Genomic DNA, 19,901 nt, shown 5'->3' on the forward strand with positions numbered 1-19,901 from the left:
ACAAATTTTGTAGAGCGCGACATGAAAATGTTTCTTAACTATGCGAGAAACATTTCTTTGTCGCGGCTACAAGATTTTGCGCGCGCTTCAATGTCTCTCTGGGTGGCTAAACTAGCAGACATGCAGGCGACATGTCGTACGCTACATGTCCGTTCGGCATGTCGCCTAGTTTAGCAAGGCCTTAAAGCAATGATAGTGTATCGCGACCTTTATTCTAGAACCTGAGATTACACCAAATTCTAACATGTCGAGGCTCAGATAGTAGCAAAATATTGTTTTTGTTATGTAATGATGCGTTCAGAAAAGCAGAATCAAATTGTGTTCATAATAATAACCTAAAATATTATTTCTATTGATAATTTAATAAAATTCAGTGGGTACTAATAGCCTTTTTTCTCATCGCCATATGGCTGAGATATATACAAGATCTATGCTCTTATGCTGGGAGGTATGGAAATCCTAATGGGCCTCGCTGTTTGAGTCTTTCACTTATCTGCCCAATTGAGTTCTTAAGAAACTCTAAGTGGAGCAGGAATAATACTCTTTTTTCTTCCAAATGGACGAGATTGAAGTATGATCTGTGAGCGCCGATTCCCATTGATTGGGAATTCTCAGGAATCCCAATACACTCCAATACAATGGATGTCGACCAGGAGCTCAAAAAGGATTCTTCTTCTGCTCACTTGAGTAATTTGATTAGCTGTTATGACACTTTTTAGGACTGATTCAACACAATGCTGTTGCTGTTGATACGTATAATAAGTATACTAATCGCATCTATGTAGTCACCTACATAGACATCCGACATCCAATAGAAATATGACGAGCCCCATGGTATTATTTGATAGCAGAACTTTCATTTATCATTTGCCATTTCCCATTTACACTAACAACGTATTTTGAAATAGATGTATACTAAGGTAGAGGTCGCAGTTTGTTGACTTAAGGTGGGTCTCGTGCATTTTTACTGTAAATCCACATGCTACCGTCCCCTGGGATGCACTTTTTTTTATAAGAATGTCTTATTTTCAGCTAAGGCTCGGCCGTCCAAATTTTTGGAGCATTTTAAGGCTGAAAATGGTCTTAAGGATGTTCTAAAATTTCAGTCTACATTAAAACATACCGCTCTGTACAATGCATAATCAGGGCTGTTTTTGAATTGACTAGTTCACTATTAAGGGAAGGCAGACGACACCGGTTGGATAAGCAAAGAAAAGAAGTTGGCAAGCACCATGGAAGACTTTGATGCCGTCAACTTCACCGCGTCCAACATCTTTAATGGAACAAGCTCAAGTGAACGTTATCAACGTTATGCCCTCGCTACCATCGTGCCTCTCGCTGTGATACTCGTTTTTGGTATTGTTTCTAACTGTACTGTGATCCTTCTTGAACTTGCAAAAAGAGTGCCCAAGAAAACAATGAACTTGTTCGTGGTGAATATGTCAGGTGCTGATTTCCTTTCTCTTGTACTAAATATACCCATTATCTTAACAGAGAACGGACTCTGGGCTGGTGGTGTTTTTGGTAATATTTCTTGCAAAATGAAAACCTGGTTGTACTTGACAGATTGGGTCTCTTTGGTCACTCTCCTGATAATCTCGATTGAACGATTCAAAGCGGTATCATCTACGGTACAACGGCTAGGCCTAAGTGGACGCTTGACCGTTTTACTTATCTTAGCATCTTGGCTTGTGCCTGGATTACAAAACATCCCTTCGCTTATCGTTTGTGGCGTCAAGGCCGGGACTTGCGACTGTTTCTTCACAGAAACTACCTCATCATACTTTGTGGCTACGAATGGAGTGTACGTTTGTCTTGTCGTCTCAGTCCTAATCATCAACCTCGTCACTGTACGACGGCTTATCCGCTCTAACGCCAACATCAACCTTCCTGAAGCTCAGCAAAAGAGGAGGAATTCCGTTCGGCTGTTTGCTACTTTTTGTACTTTGCACTGCGCCACTTTACACATTGTTAGCACTACGTAAGCTTGGACTTATCTCGATGCAGGATAATATAACAATCCAAGTGTTTTCTGCGTTTGATAATGTTGTATAAAAGCAATAAAATAAGCGGTGACGAGAGTGAAGCGGAGGCAGAGAAGAAGAGGAAAGGAGTAATACGCGTTTGTGAAAAGAACACATTCGAGTGCGGCTCGATCTCAGGCTGATGATCTTTTCACGTGCAATGTCCGTAGTATTAAGCAGCTTCTATGACATCAATATTTCAAGCGCCTTTGGTATAACTAGTACATCTTCGCTTCGAAAAAAGGATACCAATGAGAAATAAACACACGCAATGATCGGCCTTGGCAAGACATTTGAACATCTAACCTGAGTGCCAGGCGGAATTTTAATTTTTCCAAAGAAAATGAGGAGAGGAAAAATATATATTTTTTAATGTTATAGAAAACGATTTCTCTGATTCTGCTAACGCAAGGTCAAAAGCAGTGTCCGCCATTAATACTCAGAACGAGCAGTCAACGGGTTAGGGTACTATATATAGCTGAACTAATCACCTTTGTTTTGTTTTTTTTACCAATCAGGAGCCATGCCGGAATCCGGCATGAGAACATGCGATTTAAACAGTAATAATAATGTTTGTTTAATTCAACCGATTGCAGTACATGAATAGACTGAATTACTACAGCGATTACTACGATATAATTCACAACACATATTTAGCGTATTTAACGGAAGCAAATTTAGAAAAGCGGTCAGTGTGACCCGCTTCAACGTGGCGACTACAACTCCCTGATCTTAGAGCATATGGCGTATTGATAGGCACTACCCTTTTGGATATTAGAGGGTAGAGCACACTATCCTGCTTAATGCCTGAAATTAGTTTAAATACAAGCCTTATGGCGGCGATGTTCTAATGTTAATAAGTCTGCTCTTGTAAGAGCGTCCGTGTAGCTCAGGTTAGGAAATATTATCCTCAGAGATCTTTTCTGTACTTTCTCTAACGTTTCACTCAGGTATTTAGGTAAGTTAGAGAACACTACGGATGCATATTCGAGAATAGACCTTATAAGGCTACAGTAGACGGCCACTAAATCACCGTCTAAAACCCCAAACAGCATCAGTTTCCTAAGAGCGTAAAGGCGGCGGTTTGACTTTCCGATTACATAGTCGCAGTGTGACACCCAACCTCGAGGTCTGCAGAGATGTATACGCCGAGTAGCTTGAAACAGCTAACTGCCTCTATGACGGAACCTCCGACCGCGACAGGTTGACACTGAGAACTATTATAGTGCAAAAAATCAATCCGCATCTCCCTGCGGATTGAGTACTTGTATCAGGCCCTTGTCTTGTTTCTCGCCGGCGCGATAGAAACACAGGAGGGCCTGATACTCAAGTTACTTCGCATAAGGTTTCATAGTCTACGATGTCACGCGTCACGTGTCACTGATCGAATGGGTTTATTCTGCTTCATGAATGCCTTAGGGATGCTTGGGGCACACAGGCCAACCAAACACTTCACAGCGAGGCTTACCTGTACATAAAGTTGTTCGATTGAAACCGTTCCCACTTGGTAACCTGGCCATCACTTCCGCCACTGAATATTAGCAGAGGCACCTTGCGAGCTAGTCACGTGACAGAACAAACGAGAAATGAAAATGGAATACAGGATACATTAACAAATTATGATCGTAGGGCCATTCCATGGCCTATCGATCAAAATTTACACGAGCTCTTCAGATTTTAACCACTTTTCGAAAATTGTAGAGGTTATGAGTCATATCACAAATTTGTAGATTTTTCTGGGCATGCGCATTCGAACAGCACGTGTTTTAGGTTGCGCGCTTACAACCTAAAAATATATTTTCTCGCAAAATACTCGGCCAATTTCTAAAATATTTAGTATTTTTGTAAAGAGGGATAATAAATGGAACAGACGATAATGATTTATCTTTACTATTATATAAACGTTATATGTCTGTCGAGCAAACGTTTATGATTGGTCGAGCGGTATAACGTCATTAACCTGCACAAGCTTTTGAACGAGAATTCTTGCAGGCGCCATTATTGAAAACACAGAAAAAAATCCAAAAACCCTCAACTGTATTTTGAAAAACTCGCTAACGGTGCAAGATATCTAATTTTTCGACATGTCTGGAGATAGGACATGAAGCTCCCATGTTGGCGGTCTTTAGTGTAAAGAAACAAACAACGTTTGTCTCACGATGGAGAAGATCAATGGAAGCAAAATCGAATCGTGTTTAGCAGAACTCGAATTATTTGGGGGGGGGGGGGCACAAACAATACAGAAACATTAAGAAAACAATTGGGGGCACAGCCAAGCTCCTACTGGTTATTTCCTTATATATATATATATATTTAAATATTTGGGGGCACGTGCCCCCAGTGCCCCACCCCCTGCTACGGCCCTGCGGTGGATGTACTTACCGTAAGTTAGCGTTTCTACGGCCCTGCGGTGGATGTACTTACTGTAAGTTAGCGTTTCTACGGCCCTGCGGTGGATGTACTTACTGTAAGTTAGCGTTTCTACGGCCCTGCGGTGGATGTACTTACTGTAAGTTAGCGTTTCTACGGCCCTGCGGTGGATGTACTTACTGTAAGTTAGCGTTTCTACGGCCCTGCGGTTGATGTACTTACTGTAAGTTAGCGTTTCTACGGCCCTGCGGTGGATGTACTTACTGTAAGTTAGCGTTTCTACGGCCCTGCGGTGGATGTACTTACTGTAAGTTAGCGTTTCTACGGCCCTGCGGTGGATGTACTTACTGTAAGTTAGTGTTTTTTTACGGCCCTGCGGTGGATGTACTTACTGTAAGTTAGCGTTTCTACGGCCCTGCGGTGGATGTACTTACTGTAAGTTAGCGTTTCTACGGCCCTGCGGTGGATCTACTTACTGTAAGTTAGCGTTTCTACGGCCCTGCGGTGGATGTACTTACTGTAAGTTAGCGTTTCTACGGCCCTGCGGTGGATGTACTTACTGTAAGTTAGCGTTTCTACGGCGCTGCGGTGGATGTACTTACTGTAAGTTAGCGTTTCTACGGCGCTGCGGTGGATGTACTTACTGTAAGTTAGCGTTTCTACGGCCCTGCGATGGATGTACTTACTGTAAGTTAGCGTTTTTTACGGCCCTGCGGTGGATGTACTTACTGTAAGTTAGCGTTTTTTACGGCCCTGCGGTGGATGTACTTACTGTAAGTTAGCGTTTTTACGGCCCTACGGTGGATGTACTTACTGTAAGTTAGCGTTTCTACGGCCCTGCGGTGGATGTACTTACTGTAAGTTAGCGTTTCTACGGCCCTGCGGTGGATGTACTTACTGTAAGTTAGCGTTTCTACGGCCATGCGGTGGATGTACTTACTGTAAGTTAGCGTTTCTACGGCCCTGCGGTGGATGTACTTACTGTAAGTTAGCGTTTCTACGGCCCTGCGGTGGATGTACTTACTGTAAGTTAGCGTTTTTTTACGGCCCTGCGGTGGATGTACTTACTGTAAGTTAGCGTTTCTACGGCCCTGCGGTGGATGTACTTACTGTAAGTTAGCGTTTCTACGGCCCTGCGGTGGATGTACTTACTGTAAGTTAGCGTTTCTACGGCCCTGCGGTGGATGTACTTACTGTAAGTTAGCGTTTCTACGGCCCTGCGGTGGATTTACTTACTGTAAGTTAGCGTTTCTACGGCGCACTTGTTCTTGAGGTTCGTGAGGCAGCCTGAGGAGTTGTACCTCCACACACGAATATGTCGACGTGTGTTAGTGCCTGAAAAACGATAACATCTGGATAATCAGGGTTTTCCATTGTCTGATAGCAGCTGCTTTTAGTGTCGCACCACCTTAAGGCGCGGTCTTGGTTTTCCATGAAGGTTTTAATAAATTTTTGGGGCTTTTTAAAAGAAATTATATCCTTTGCATACAATCCCTTTTACGGGGAATCGCTTCATTTCTCTTTACGCTTCGTCGCAGTTATCAGGAATATTTTACGTTGTTTTCTTTCGTACTTTTCCATACTTTATCAAACAAGTGATAGATAAACAAGCGTGCGAATGATCCTTAAAGTACAGTACCTATGACATGGCCGAGATCGGGAATGTAGTGAAGGGCGACCAAGGGATACCTGTCCAAAACAAAGAGCTGCGTTACAGAATTTAAGGCCAACAATAACTGTATATGGTATGACTAGAAATACGGCAAGCTGCAGATGAATTAAGTGGCTTGCGTGGGTATGGTGGAATCAGGGAAATAAATTAACACAGGGATAAAATGGTAAAGTTCTACTCCTCTGTAAAAACAATGTAGTTTCGCTAACGTTTCGAGCATCAGCCCTTGTCGGGATAAAAAAGGGAAAAAAAGGAATTACTTTTTTCTGTAACATTTATTTTAATAAAACGGCAAAATCACGACTTTTCCACAACGGAAGTTGAATCATTCGTGCCATGTTACGTTGTTATAATTGATATTATTTTTAATGCTGTTGTTTACAGAAAGGTCTGAAAATAGGCATTGTTTACAAAATAAAATTGGTATTATTTTTAATGCTGTTGTTTACAGAAAGGTCTGAAAATGGGCATTGTTAACATATCATAATTTATATTTTTGAATGCTGTTGTTTACAGAAAGGTCTGAAAATGAACATTGTCTACATAAAAGGAGTCTACTCACGCCCCGCTCTCCTCGTTCTGAAAAGTCCCAATGAAATCGGACACCTGAATTGATACAAATAACACGACTAGTGATTAGCGTCTTTGTTTCATGAATTTAAATTTTAAACTGTATCTAAAGGCTCTTTCACAACTTGCATCGTAAAGAATAACTGCAAGTCGCAGCGTCTGATACCACTTTTGTAGGACGCACTATTAATGTCGCAGCGTCTGATACCACTTTTGTAGGGCGCACTATTAATGTCGCAGGGTCTGATACCACTTTTGTAGGACGCACTATTAATGTCGCAGCGTCTGATACCACTTTTGTAGGACGCACTATTAATGTCGCAGCGTCTGATACCACTTTTGTAGGGCGCACTATTAATGTCGCAGCGTCTGATACCACTTTTGTAGGACGCACTATTAATGTCGCAGCGTCTGATACCACTTTTGTAGGACGCACTATTAATGTCGCAGCGTCTGATACCACTTTTGTAGGACGCACTATTAATGTCGCAGCGTCTGATACCACTTTTGTAGGGCGCACTATTAATGTCGCAGCGTCTGATACCACTTTTGTAGGACGCACTATTAATGTCGCAGCGTCTGATACCACTTTTGTAGGGCGCACTATTAATGTCGCAGCGTCTGATACCACTTTTGTAGGGCGCACTATTAATGTCGCAGCGTCTGATACCACTTTTGTAGGACGCACTATTAATGTCGCAGCGTCTGATACCACTTTTGTAGGGCGCACTATTAATGTCGCAGCGTCTGATACCACTTTTGTAGGGCGCACTATTAATGTCGCAAAAAATTAAAGTGGTGTGTTCCACTTGCAATTATTTTTGTGAGATCGTACACCGTACAAGTACACAGGGCTGTATGGGGTGGGGGTACTGGGGGCACGTCCCCCCCCCCCAAAAAAAAAAAAAACTTTTTAACAAGAATATAAGGAGACGACCAGTAAGGGAGGGTTCCATATTTTAATATTTCTGTTCGCCCCCTCCCCCCCACCTAACCCAAACGTGATCTGCTACTCAGCTCTCATACTAGTGGTCGAGCATTACTCACATTATCGCCTGACTTCGGGTCATACATGGATGCCCCAATGGACCCCCCTGCGATCCAAATCGTCTTTATTGGCTTGACGTAACAGACCCCTGTCACAGCAGAACTGAGAACACAAAATCTGTCCATTTAGTTTTCTATTTACTTATGCTTCATATTTTATAGGAACAAACCCTTGCCTCCTCTTAAACATACAAACTCGATATCAGCAACCGCCCCCCCCCCCCACCCTCCCCCGCTGAATTTCAAGTATCCAATTCACTCGTGAGAAGAAAGGCGGTAGTGTTTTGTTTTACTTCTCTACAGTCAATCTCCCTAATTCACACATTGGGTGGGTCGATTAAGAGACCTCCATCGATGACACAACAGCAACGCCAGTAAGTGTCGGTTCTCAATGGAATAAAAGCGTAAGAGCAAATGCAAAAGAGAAAAACTGCTTAATGTTCTTTTATTGCGCTTGCGCTTGTTTTGGCCGATGCTTTTGCGTTGCGCTCGCGTTTGCGTTCAAGTGAGAATCAAACTTTTGCGACCACGGAAAATCTATCAATAATCAACCAAAAAGAGAGAAAAGGTGGAGGAAAAACATACCTGAATCCATCAAACTTGTGCATACACTGTCCATCTTGAGACCAGACTTTGACCACTTTATCGAAACCGCCGGTAAATATCCTAACAAAGAAGCAAAAAAGCACGTAAAATTTAGTAAATACTCATTTGCTAAAGAAAATATTTATTTTGATATTTTTTTATCAAACTCCTTTTTTTTGCAATTACAAATTATTCTTTAGTCTCCTTCGCAGCCGTCGTGGTCTTTGTCGCGCAAGCACCCGTAGTTGGCTTACAGATAATTTGTTTGTTTATTGGCTTTGTCACACACACACAAAAAAATACTACGGTTTACAATAGGAAATAAACAAAATAAAGAAAATAAGAAACAATGTGACGGGAGAAGAAAACAGGGCGTAAGCCCCAATTGAAATTCTTTCCCATGTTTAATTAACGTACAAAGTTAATACTAAAAGTCAACGTATTTTCACGGCGCTATACATTGTGCAAAGAAACATATATATACTGTGGCCTCTTTTTCAGACAATATACAATACAATATAATTCATTTGTATCACAAGATGAGATTACAATAACAATGATAAATGTTACAAAACGAGTACCGGCTGTCTAGAAATACCTACAGTGCTAATCTAGTTACAATTAGCGACAAAACTGTTGAAAACTTTTTAAAGTGGAAACGCCTCAAACGCAGTTTCAGATGGAAATTAAAATTACGTACCAACCCCCTCCTTCCAAATAAAAGTTGGATTCTTTTACTGACAACCCTAGACAGCAACTTTGAATAGGGGAGGGGGATGTGAGTAATAAAAAGTTCCCATATTGTAAATTATATTAGTAAGACTCCTTTTTAGATGTCATTTTCAACAGGTTTTGTCGCTGATTGTCTAGCATGCCTGGCTTTACATTTTTCGCAAATTGCAGTGAAATCGATGCCTCGGATTGACAGCCAAATTTACACTTCAATGTAAAATGCATGTTCTAAAAACACAGCTGTTAGTTCAACATAACAATGGGGTGTTGACATTAATTTGCATGATTTTTTCTTAGCGAGTTTCTTTTAAAACCCCATCCCCTTTAAAATCAAATGGTCCACCCCTTACCATGTGTTGTTATCCGAGTCACGTGCAAGGCACATGCAGATGATCCCAGCATCGTGAGCCTTGTTCACCCTGGAAACGAGCCAAAGGCATTGGTATTGTCATATTTTCATCTAAATCCTCGTTATACGCATGAATAAATACTGAAAGAAAAAAAAACCCTTAGCATTACTTGGCCAATCCTCGCGCGCCAGAATCTATCCTTGTCATACCGCAGGGTCTGCCTTCCTAGGGCAATGGGGAGGAAGAGGAGTCTGGCAGTGCTGAAAACTGCTCACGCAAGACTAGTTCCAATACTGCGCGGTTAAACCAGCTTAGAAAGGCAGTGCGACAGGCGGGGTGAAAGGGATCCTTGTTGGGAAATTAAAAAAAAAAAATCCCCTAAAAATACCTGCAAAACAAACATTGCTACTCTGAGAATTAACCCCCCCCACCCACCCACCCTAAAAATACCAAAAAGCAGATTTACAACAAAGTCTCGAATGACAAATTTCCTCTGAGTGTTTTGTCTAGAAGTCGGAAGTATTAAATAATGAAGAATGGCTTTCTGCGAACCCCTATAAAAGACCATTTCCAATATAAAAGGCTTATTTTCTCTAATAGATACACTTAAAATCCCCGAGGCCCGATTTTGACGCCTAAAAAATACGACAAGCATCCCTATCAGGTGGATATGGGAAGAACCCCCACCCACCCCTCCCTTCCCGCCTGTGCGACATGTTTACCGTGTTAGGTGAGACTGTCAGTAGGTCGCCAATATTTCCAATGGAGCAGGGGATACGTACTACAACAACGCTAAGACGTTTAACGAAGGACGTGAGAGCATATCACATGTTTAGTGAATTGCTTCCCCAGTCTTGAATAACACTGAATCAAATTTGTGGTATAGATACATGATGAATGGTTAAAACAATAAAATGGAGACCGTTCTTTTGGTGAAATTTGATCTCAGCATTGTTGTTTACCCAATCGGCAGATCATCTTATAGTATACTACCAAGAGTGTATGATTTACATCAAACTCTCTTGATACGACTAAAACATCTCGAATGTGAATATTATTTTATTGACAATCGATAGCAACGGTAAATTTATTCTTTATGCGATCAGCAGTCTTAAATAAACTTTAAGGGCAATCGTTCGACTTGCGGTTATCTGCGGTTTCTTTTCTTAGTTGACTTCATATTGATTTAAAAAGAACCACCTGATGTGGCCATATAACAACGATCTGTTAATAAGTGTAATACGTGGCGTAGATTGTTACTGATTAAGCTATCGAAAATATTAAATGGATAAACTTTTTGTGCGCACAAATAGTAAAAAAAATGCTAGAAAAGTACAAGAAACAAAATAATTTTTTTCTGATGTTTGTTATTCAAGAAAAAAGTATTCAAAATTAAGGAAATAAGTAAGGGAACATAATCAAAAATAAAAAAATAAATAAATAATTTCAGCCAAATCACGTAAAATTCAGGGATGGCAGAGGTTTGAATGGTCATTCCTATAGGAGATGAGTTAATAGTGCATCATTGTAACAGCGGGCGCCATGAGTTTTCAAAATGCACAAAGTAGAACAGTAAAAAGCAATGGCCCATAATCTCAGAGAATTTTAATGTTGGTCGCAAACGCATAAATACTACGATATCCTTTTTCTTACAAATTTTCAAAACTCTCACAGTTTAATTTTAAAGGGAGGAAAGGTTCTAATAGATTCGATCAAAGTTCAATCGCTTGGTGAACTAATATATCCACCGATACCAAATATTGGTATAGTGATGTTGAAAAAAAGAAGTTTAGTACATCATTGTAACAACTAGGAATTTCTAAAATGCACAAAGTAGAATAGTCAAAAGCGAATGGCTTATAATATCAAAGAATGTGTGAGTTGAATCAACCACGCGCAGTATTAATACTATGATGTATTTTTCACATTTTTTCAAAATTCTCACAGGTTAATTTCAAAGGGGGGGGATGTACTAAAATAGCCTCCGATCAAAGTTCAATCGCTTGGTGAACTAAAAATATCCCTAAACCACAGCCGTGTTAATAAGAAAAAAAGCACAGACGCTATTCAAGGTGAGCAAACAAACTGCCCAACCAAAGGCGCCATGCAAGGAATCTCGCGTTTTGTACAACATGACATACGACACCGCAAATCCACCATCTTTTGCGGTATGTTTCGGATGGAAAAAAGATAGTAATCAATTTAGAAGATAACATTCAAAATTGAAGAAATTACGGTTTTAATTCATTTGTTGAAAGTTGTAGCAGAGTGCTATATATAGGAGGGAGTGCACGCTATTCCTTATACCCCTTCGAGAGCATCACAGCAAACAAGGTATCTCTGGTTCTGAAATTTACACATTTCTACTTTTACATTTACTGAGAAAGTTTCACTGTTTTAAAGATCCTGATTTTTTCACTTTCTAAACACTGCATCACGTTTTATCTTAGTATTTTGCATTTGTACTTTGCAGTTTTTTTTTTCTTTCACGTTATGACGCCCAGTTATTCATCTTGCTATTTAAAAAAATACTTTGATCATCTCATGCACAATATTTTGCTTTAATATTTGCACATGCATTTTTTTGCTCTGTTTTTTTCCATTTACGTTGTGACCCTAATGTTAAACAGCCTACTGTTAAAAAGGTTTCTCAGCTTTATGTACTATTCATTGCGTGAGTATGCAGTTAACCTATTCAAAGCACACACCCTGTAATTCTGCAGTTTTCTAATGTGCAGCTAAAGCCTTGTTCAGGGCCGTAGCAGGGGAAATATTATAAGGAAATGACCAGGGGCGTGGCTGTGCTCCCACATATTTTCAATTAGCATTGCTGGAAAAGTTTCACTTCGTTGACATCATTCAAATTGGTGCCCATGCAGCAACGTAGCCGATTACACAAATTTCCCATGTTACACAGCCATGTATTTGCACATAGCTTGCCCTTTCCCTCAGAATTCAAATGCTAAAGCTTATTTATCATATTGTCTTATTTATCAAATTGTCATCTTATGCATTTCTAGGCACCGCCCCTACGCAACATGTCTTTCCAAAAGGACTGCATCGAAGTGCACAACGAGCTCCGCGCTCAGCACCAGGCTCCAAAAGTCACGTGGTCCGATCAGCTCGCAAAAGATGCGCAGGCCTGGGCCAACCACATCGCCAAGAATGGGAGGCTGGAGCACTCGAGCCCAGACTCCCGGCCAGACCAGGGCGAGAACCTGTTCATGTCTTCCCCGGGGGAGATCAACGCGGGGGATGTTGTAGACGAGTGGTACTCGGAAGTCAGCAAGTACAAGTTTGGCAAGCCTGGCTGGCAGAGTGGGACTGGGCACTTCACACAGGTCGTGTGGAAGGGCACAAAGGAGGTCGCCATGGCGAGTGCCGAAGGGCCTGATGGGAGCGTCTACGTGGTTGGGCGCTATAAACCTGCTGGGAATGTTCTCACGCAGTTTGCCGATAACGTGTTGCCAAAGAAGTAAGGCCGCGTTCACACAGAAACGAACATGTTTTATTTCAGTGCTTATAATGTTAAATTTAGTATTATGTTAGTTAAATGTTGTTTCGACAATTAGTGTATGTTAATGATCGAATGCACTGAATAAATGGAAAAGTAAACTTATAACATTTGTTGCTTTTATTATTGCATAATTATTAGTTTTACGCCTAGTCAATCATTCTACCGGGGCAAATGTTTTCCCTTGGTTTTTGGTGGAAGGCGAGAGCATAAAAGTCGTGAAAAATTCACCCTAATCTAAACAATAACTTTGATCCTTCGACTTACCCAACAAGGAATTTGGAGATAATCCTATGATGAGAACTAAATCTTTTCAGGTAGACAACATTACAATAAGTAGTGAGGACTAATCCATTTCCCAGCCATAACGCTACAAACCCTCCCCCCCTGTATACCTGTATTTGTGTGTACGTGCGCGCGTACTGCGTGCGTGTTCTTTTGCGTGTACCTGCGTGCGTGCTACGTGCGTGGGCTTTTGCATGAACCTGCGTGTGCGCATGATGCGTGCACGACTGTGTGCCTGAATGAAAGCGCAAGTCAAGCCTGCCAGCTTCAAAAGCTGCAAACCGTTTAGACGAGGTTACCATAGTAACATACAAGTGATTCAGCACACGTTTACCTTGAGACAACGGCCAAGGTGTTCTTTCCATGATATGAAAAGGCAGAGTCATAGACAATCAGTCGCTGGTCATTACTGCAAAAAGAAATGATGAGTCATTAATGCAAGCTAAAGCCCCCTTCATATCCTTAAATGTGAATCACTTAAATAGGGAACTTGCGCTAAGAGATCACGTGATCTTTTGGGTGGCAAATTCAAGCCAAAATAAACACAAAAATGACTGCGCCCGTCACGCCAAACAGCGACGACGTCATGTGATCTCTGAGCACAAGTCCCTATCAACATTATTCCTAGTGGATGGTCCACTAAATAAATTGCTTTGTGTTGCTGTTATTTCCTCAATAAAAGCCTGAGCACACGCGTTTGCCACCCAAAACGTCACATGATCTCTTAGCGAAAGTTCCTATTAACACCATTACCAGGTGATGGTCTCACGTTTCGTAAAATTATCTTAAACAATGAGCTTTAGTCCCTGGGATTCATGTGGTTGGGTGTGACACCATAGGGGATGCAGAGAACCAGCCAAGAGGCCTTTCGATCGACGTTAAAAATCAACAACCATTAGGGACCCGACACCAGGGATGATTTGGCAGGCTTCAAGCCATGTAAAATTTAAGGACTGCAAAGCTGAATAGAAAGGGAACTCGCTTTGCATTTTATTGTTCAAGCCCCATGCAAATAGATTGACCACAATATAAAGGAAATGCTGGTGAACTACTTCACAGTGCCTCCACAGTGCATTGTGTGCTAACAGCGCCATCTTTCTTGGGCCAGTGTCTCACTAGTAATGGTGGTTCTGTGCTGGCCAACTTTCCTAGGAATTCACATTTGCATTTTAGATGTTCTACATTAGCAAACTTACCCAGCGCTATAGACCCTAGACTCATGGCACACAACACACTTTACAAGATCTGTATGTTCCCTTGAAACATCTCCTGAAACAGATCAAAGATGGGTCATTAGTCAAAGGGGCTTATACAGATGAGTTAGGTCCTTCTGATTATTCCCAGTAGAGTAAGGCCATAACTTCAGAATTCAGAATTCAGTATAAAAGACTTGAAACTGTGACCAAGGTATAGGAATTGTAATCCAAGATCAACTAGCCTAGTTTTTCTCGTTCTGTGCTCTGGTTTCTTTTAATAGCTTGTTGAAAAATAACATGGCCATGTTAACCTTGGTAAACGGTTCAGTGGTGCCTGAGGTAAAGTTACCCTAAAAATCAGATGTGTCTACAGCGATGTGCAGGGTGTATGCCAATCCCCCCCTTGGCTGCCAAAAAGGGGGCCTTCTCTTATTGATAGATCTATGACTATGTACTCCCCTCAGCCAACACTGGGTATGTGGCTGAAATCACCAGCTATGCACACTATGAATGTGTTGCCAAGTACAGTACAGGACTTCAAATCAATGTATTTTGCTGGAAGGGCCACAGTACATGAGGAGGGGAAGAAAAGAAAAGCTGATGGAACAGTAAATTAAAACTGTAACCTCACCTTTAGGATCAATAACATGGCCTGATTCACGGCCTGTGAAGAGAACATGGCATGTTATGCAATCATTGAAGCCAGCAGTATAATAGGTTATAATAGGCTACTTAGCCAGTGTTTTTGTTCATGGACACTTTATTGACATTCTACATGAGTTCATGTATGTTACACTATGTCTTAGATAAGGACCTATTCCAAGTTATGTAAAAGTGTTATTTGTAAGCCCAGAAAGGGGGATGTAGTGTTAGCCATTTTGGGTACCCTGTGGTACCTGCCTCGTTTTGAGGTAATAGAGATGTTGTTGATATCCAATATGGCTGTCTCGTGTTGGCTTGTGTCAGTGTGCAGGAATCTACTTCCATCGTCGTTAAGAAAACACTACAATACCATGTGGACAAGAGATACACATCAAACTCCCTATACCCACTAGAACTGAGGTCTACTTTTGAATAATTAAGGGTCAGTTGTTTTTAGTCATCCCATGCCAAATTTACTGGTTATAGTGATGAGTTTAGATCGCCTAAATCTGTAGCTAAAGTGAAAGCCAGAAAGACAGTGCCCACAGTACCTGCATCCTGGTTGACCTGGAACCCCCAGTCTACTGCCACCACTACCTGGTCACCTACATTATCTGGATCCCTTAGAGGGAAGACCTGGACAGTACCACCCACTTCAACCACTAGCTGGTCACCAATATTACCTGGAATCCTCAGTAGTATCTACTGCCACCACTACCTGGTCACCTACATTATCTGGATCCCTTAGAGGGAAGACCTGGACGGTAGTACCCACTTCCACTACTAGTGGGTCACCAATATTACCTTGAATCCTCAGTAGTATCTATTGCCACCACTAACTGGTCACCTACATTATCTGGATCCCTTAGAGGGAAGACCTGGACGGTAGTACCCACTTCAACCACTAGCTGGTCACCAATATTACCTTGAATCCTCAGTAGTATCTACTGCCACCACTACCTGGTCACCTATGTTACCTGGATCCCTTAGGGTGAAGACCTGGACGGTAGTACCCACTTCCACCACTAGCTGGTCACCAATATTACCTGGGATCCTCAGTAGTATCTACTGCCACCACTACCTGGTCACCTATGTTACCTGGATCCCTTAGGGTGAAGACCTGGACGGTAGTACCCACTTCCACTACTAGCGGGTCACCTATGTTACCTGGATCCCTTAGAGGGAAGACCTAGGCAGTACCACCCACTTCCACTACTAGCGGGTCACCTATATTACCTGGAATCCTCAGTAGTATCTACTGCCACCACTAACTGGTCGCCTATGTTACCTGGATCCCTTAGGGTGAAGACCTGGACAGTAGTACCCACTTTCACCACTAAAGGGTCACCTATATTACCTGGAATCCTCAGAAGTATCTACTGCCACCACTAACTGGTCACCTATGTTACCTGGATCCCTTAGAGGGAAGACCTGGACAGTAGTACCCACTTCCACTACTAGCGGGTCACCTATATTACCGGGAATCCTCAGTAGTACCCACTTCCACTACTAGCGGGTCACCTATGTTACCTGGATCCCTTAGAGGGAAGACCTAGGCAGTACCACCCACTTCCACTACTAGCGGGTCACCTATATTACCTGGAATCCTCAGTAGTATCTATTGCCACCACTACCTGGTCACCTACATTATCTGGATCCCTTAGGGTGAAGACCTGGACAGTACCACCCACTTCCACCACTAGCTGGTCACCAATATTACCTGGGATCCTCAGTAGTATCTACTGCCACCACTACCTGGTCACCTATGTTACCTGGATCCCTTAGGGTGAAGACCTGGACGGTAGTACCCACTTCCACTACTAGCGGGTCACCTATGTTACCTGGATCCCTTAGAGGGAAGACCTAGGCAGTACCACCCACTTCCACTACTAGCGGGTCACCTATATTACCTGGAATCCTCAGTAGTATCTACTGCCACCACTAACTGGTCGCCTATGTTACCTGGATCCCTTAGGGTGAAGACCTGGACAGTAGTACCCACTTTCACCACTAAAGGGTCACCTATATTACCTGGAATCCTCAGAAGTATCTACTGCCACCACTAACTGGTCACCTATGTTACCTGGATCCCTTAGAGGGAAGACCTGGACAGTAGTACCCACTTCCACTACTAGCGGGTCACCTATATTACCGGGAATCCTCAGTAGTATCTACTGCCACCACTAACTAGTCACCTATGTTATCTGGATCCCTTAGAGGGAAGACCTAGGCAGTACCACCCACTTCCACTACTAGCGGGTCACCTATATTACCTGGGATCCTCAGTAGTATCTACTGCCACCACTAACTAGTCACCTATGTTACCTGGATCCCTTAGGGTGAAGACCTGGACGGTAGTACCAACAGCCGCCACAAGCTGGTTCCTCCTGGTGTTCCAGGCCATGGAGTAGATGGGTGAGCCAATCTGTCATGATAAAAAATACAAAGTGTTCGACTTAGAAGACTCCCTTAACCTTTATTTTCAAGCTTTAAGAAAAAAATTTTTCTACTTATGATTTGGTGTTAGTAATCAATAGATTGAAAGTTAAAGTTCGACTGTAAGGTTGAACACAAAAGATAATTAGTACTCACAGAGATCCTATCATGCACAGCTCCACCAGAACCCCATGCAATAAAGGTACCATCATTAGCAGCAGAGAACAACAGCTTGGCTTCAGCCCTTTGTAAAGATATAGTACATAAAAACAGTATCACTAAGTATTATATTGCTTTAACAAATGCCCACCCTTCAAATTGAAAACATAGCCCCCAATAGGGAGGTTCTCCTAAAAAAGACAAAATTTGTTTATGTGATTTGCCATGCTCATGCTATCGCTTAGGACATAATCCTACCCCTTATGGTATCACTTGTATATTTGAACTAATAATGAATTAGGTGTATTCAAGTCTAGAAAACCTAAAAAAAAATATCTAAGGCACGGAGGTCATGTTAGGGTTATAATTTCTTTTAGTAATTTAAATTGGTGTTGACCACAAACATTTTCCTATTCCAAAATCTATTCTCTTCATAAGCATAAGGAAGTTTTAAAGGCAGTCATTCAGGGTAATTTCCCTCTACAAGTAAGTCTGCTTACAGTGGATGCATGGCTCCACACAAATAACACAACATTGAACATTATAGCTTAGACAGCCATGCTTGATTTGTACAACAAAACAAACTTGCAATTATCACACATTGGGGCATAATCAAATTACTTACCAAAATAGGAAGCAAGTCACCCATCCATCGTGTTCATGCACAGTGCGTAGTAATTTACCAGGCTCCCCGGCAGAGTAGTCCCAGACCTTTATTACTCCATCTGATTATAAAAGATAGTAAATCTGAATAGGCCATTCCAGCTATAAGCTTGCATGTGCATACCAGAGAAACCTACATCAACTACCAAAATGCAGCATGCACCTTTCTAAGATTGCACCAAACGAAGCGCGCTCTGCATGACAGTTGTTGAGTGCCAACACATGCTTTTAGCTGGAATGGCCCATTCAATATAGAAATTTCTTTTAAACAAAGCCTATGACACACCTGTCTATTTTCTATGCTCATGTGAGCAAATTCAATTGCTGCTGTTCGTCAGCGAATTTTTATGCCAGTATAGGACGAATCAGACATCTACATACAGTATTGGCAAATTCACCACTGCAGCAAAAGACAGACCTAGTGATTTTCAGCCAATTTCGGCCATTGAAATTGGTATCTTGAAATGTGCTTGTGTGAGTGTATAAAGTCACCTAGTGTACATGTATCTATGATTAAACTGTTCTTGCAGTTTTTATTTTCAGGGTTTTAATATATGTCACATCAACAATCAGCACCATTATGATAGTCAGTGAGAGAAAAAAAAGATGCAGCAAACAAATTTCTTGTTGTGACAAGGATAGTAGACATCTAAAATTGTTGTTTGTGTGATCAAATTCTCGATAAAGACCGAAACAATAAAGCCCCGTGCAAACTGTGCCAGCATTGCTGGCGAATCCTTGCTGGACTGACCAACTGGTGGTGTGGTGTCGCTTGACAGACTATAGGACAAAGGAAATATCAAAATGGGAAATGGACTTTCTGACATTTCCTTTGTCATGTGGTCAGTCGAGCAAGAATTTGCCAGCAATGCTGGCAGGTGCGGCGCAGTTTGCATGGGGCTTTACAGTTGCCGTTTGGGTTAAGTTATACACCTATTTCACAAAAGGTTATCAGTGCAAATGGCAAATGGCTTATGGGTACTTATAATTCGTAAAATTAAAGGTGTTAAATAAAGTCCAGCAATGTCATAGCCAAGCATTGGTAGCCTTTAATGGATAATTGTTTTGATTTAACGGACCAAGTTAAATTAAGTAAGTAAGTTAAGTAAGAAGTTAAAGCCAATTTTAATCAAAATGTCGTAAAACACCAGACAGATTTTTTGTAGCAACGGTACAGACGGAAGCCAACCCAACTTCTTTGAACCCGCACTTCTTTGATGATTGGCCATCTTAATCAAAATTCATTCAAGTTTTTTTTAAGTTATTGTTTTTAAAACTGAATAATCTCTGGAGAAATCGAAAGCTCATACCTTCACAGCCGATGAGTATTTCATGTTTCATGGGGTTATATGCCACAGCTGTCACGGGCTTATTGTGAGTCTCTTTGATGTCTGATAGCATTTCCATAGCCATGGTGACAGTCTAGTTGATATGATGCACAATACTATCTATTTAGTAATTTTGGCATCATAAATAAATCAAAATGAACACTCAACAGCAGCCATCTTGTTTACGTTCCCGCGCTACGCCATGTTGAATTTCAACGTCGCTATGGAAACCACGACCCAGTCTCTGTTCTTGTATTTTGTTGCGAGATCTTCTGATTTAAAAAAAATATTTTGACCGTCTCTAAAATCAAAGTAATAAAGGCCTTTA

The 19,901-nt window shown here is 41.5% G+C and overlaps 1 protein-coding gene across 3 annotated transcripts in view; it reads right to left on the reverse strand.

The window, feature by feature from the left end:
• The window catches only part of LOC5506783 (probable U3 small nucleolar RNA-associated protein 13), a 42,589-nt gene extending 22,794 nt beyond the window's left edge, over positions 1-19,795 (reverse strand). For 2 of the 3 annotated variants that reach the window (XM_048732888.1, XM_048732887.1), the window contains exons 1-14: positions 19,556-19,794; positions 18,208-18,307; positions 17,580-17,667; positions 17,313-17,412; positions 14,977-15,009; positions 14,346-14,418; positions 13,484-13,558; positions 9,351-9,419; positions 8,269-8,349; positions 7,684-7,786; positions 6,629-6,672; positions 6,034-6,083; positions 5,631-5,729; positions 3,493-3,583 (exon numbers count right to left, since the gene is read on the reverse strand). In XM_048732888.1, the coding sequence (XP_048588845.1) occupies positions 3,493-3,583; positions 5,631-5,729; positions 6,034-6,083; positions 6,629-6,672; positions 7,684-7,786; positions 8,269-8,349; positions 9,351-9,419; positions 13,484-13,558; positions 14,346-14,418; positions 14,977-15,009; positions 17,313-17,412; positions 17,580-17,667; positions 18,208-18,307; positions 19,556-19,658 (1,109 nt within the window). In that variant the 5' untranslated portion in view covers positions 19,659-19,794. Of the gene's footprint in view, positions 1-3,492; positions 3,584-5,630; positions 5,730-6,033; positions 6,084-6,628; positions 6,673-7,683; positions 7,787-8,268; positions 8,350-9,350; positions 9,420-13,483; positions 13,559-14,345; positions 14,419-14,976; positions 15,010-17,312; positions 17,413-17,579; positions 17,668-18,207; positions 18,308-19,555 lie in introns of all 3 variants that reach the window. The other variant, XM_048732889.1, reaches the window with a different exon arrangement.
• Positions 19,796-19,901: the final 106 nt, after the last annotated feature.

The sequence above is a fragment of the Nematostella vectensis genome, chromosome 9 (genome assembly GCF_932526225.1).
Source record: "Nematostella vectensis chromosome 9, jaNemVect1.1, whole genome shotgun sequence".
NCBI lineage: Eukaryota > Metazoa > Cnidaria > Anthozoa > Actiniaria > Edwardsiidae > Nematostella > Nematostella vectensis.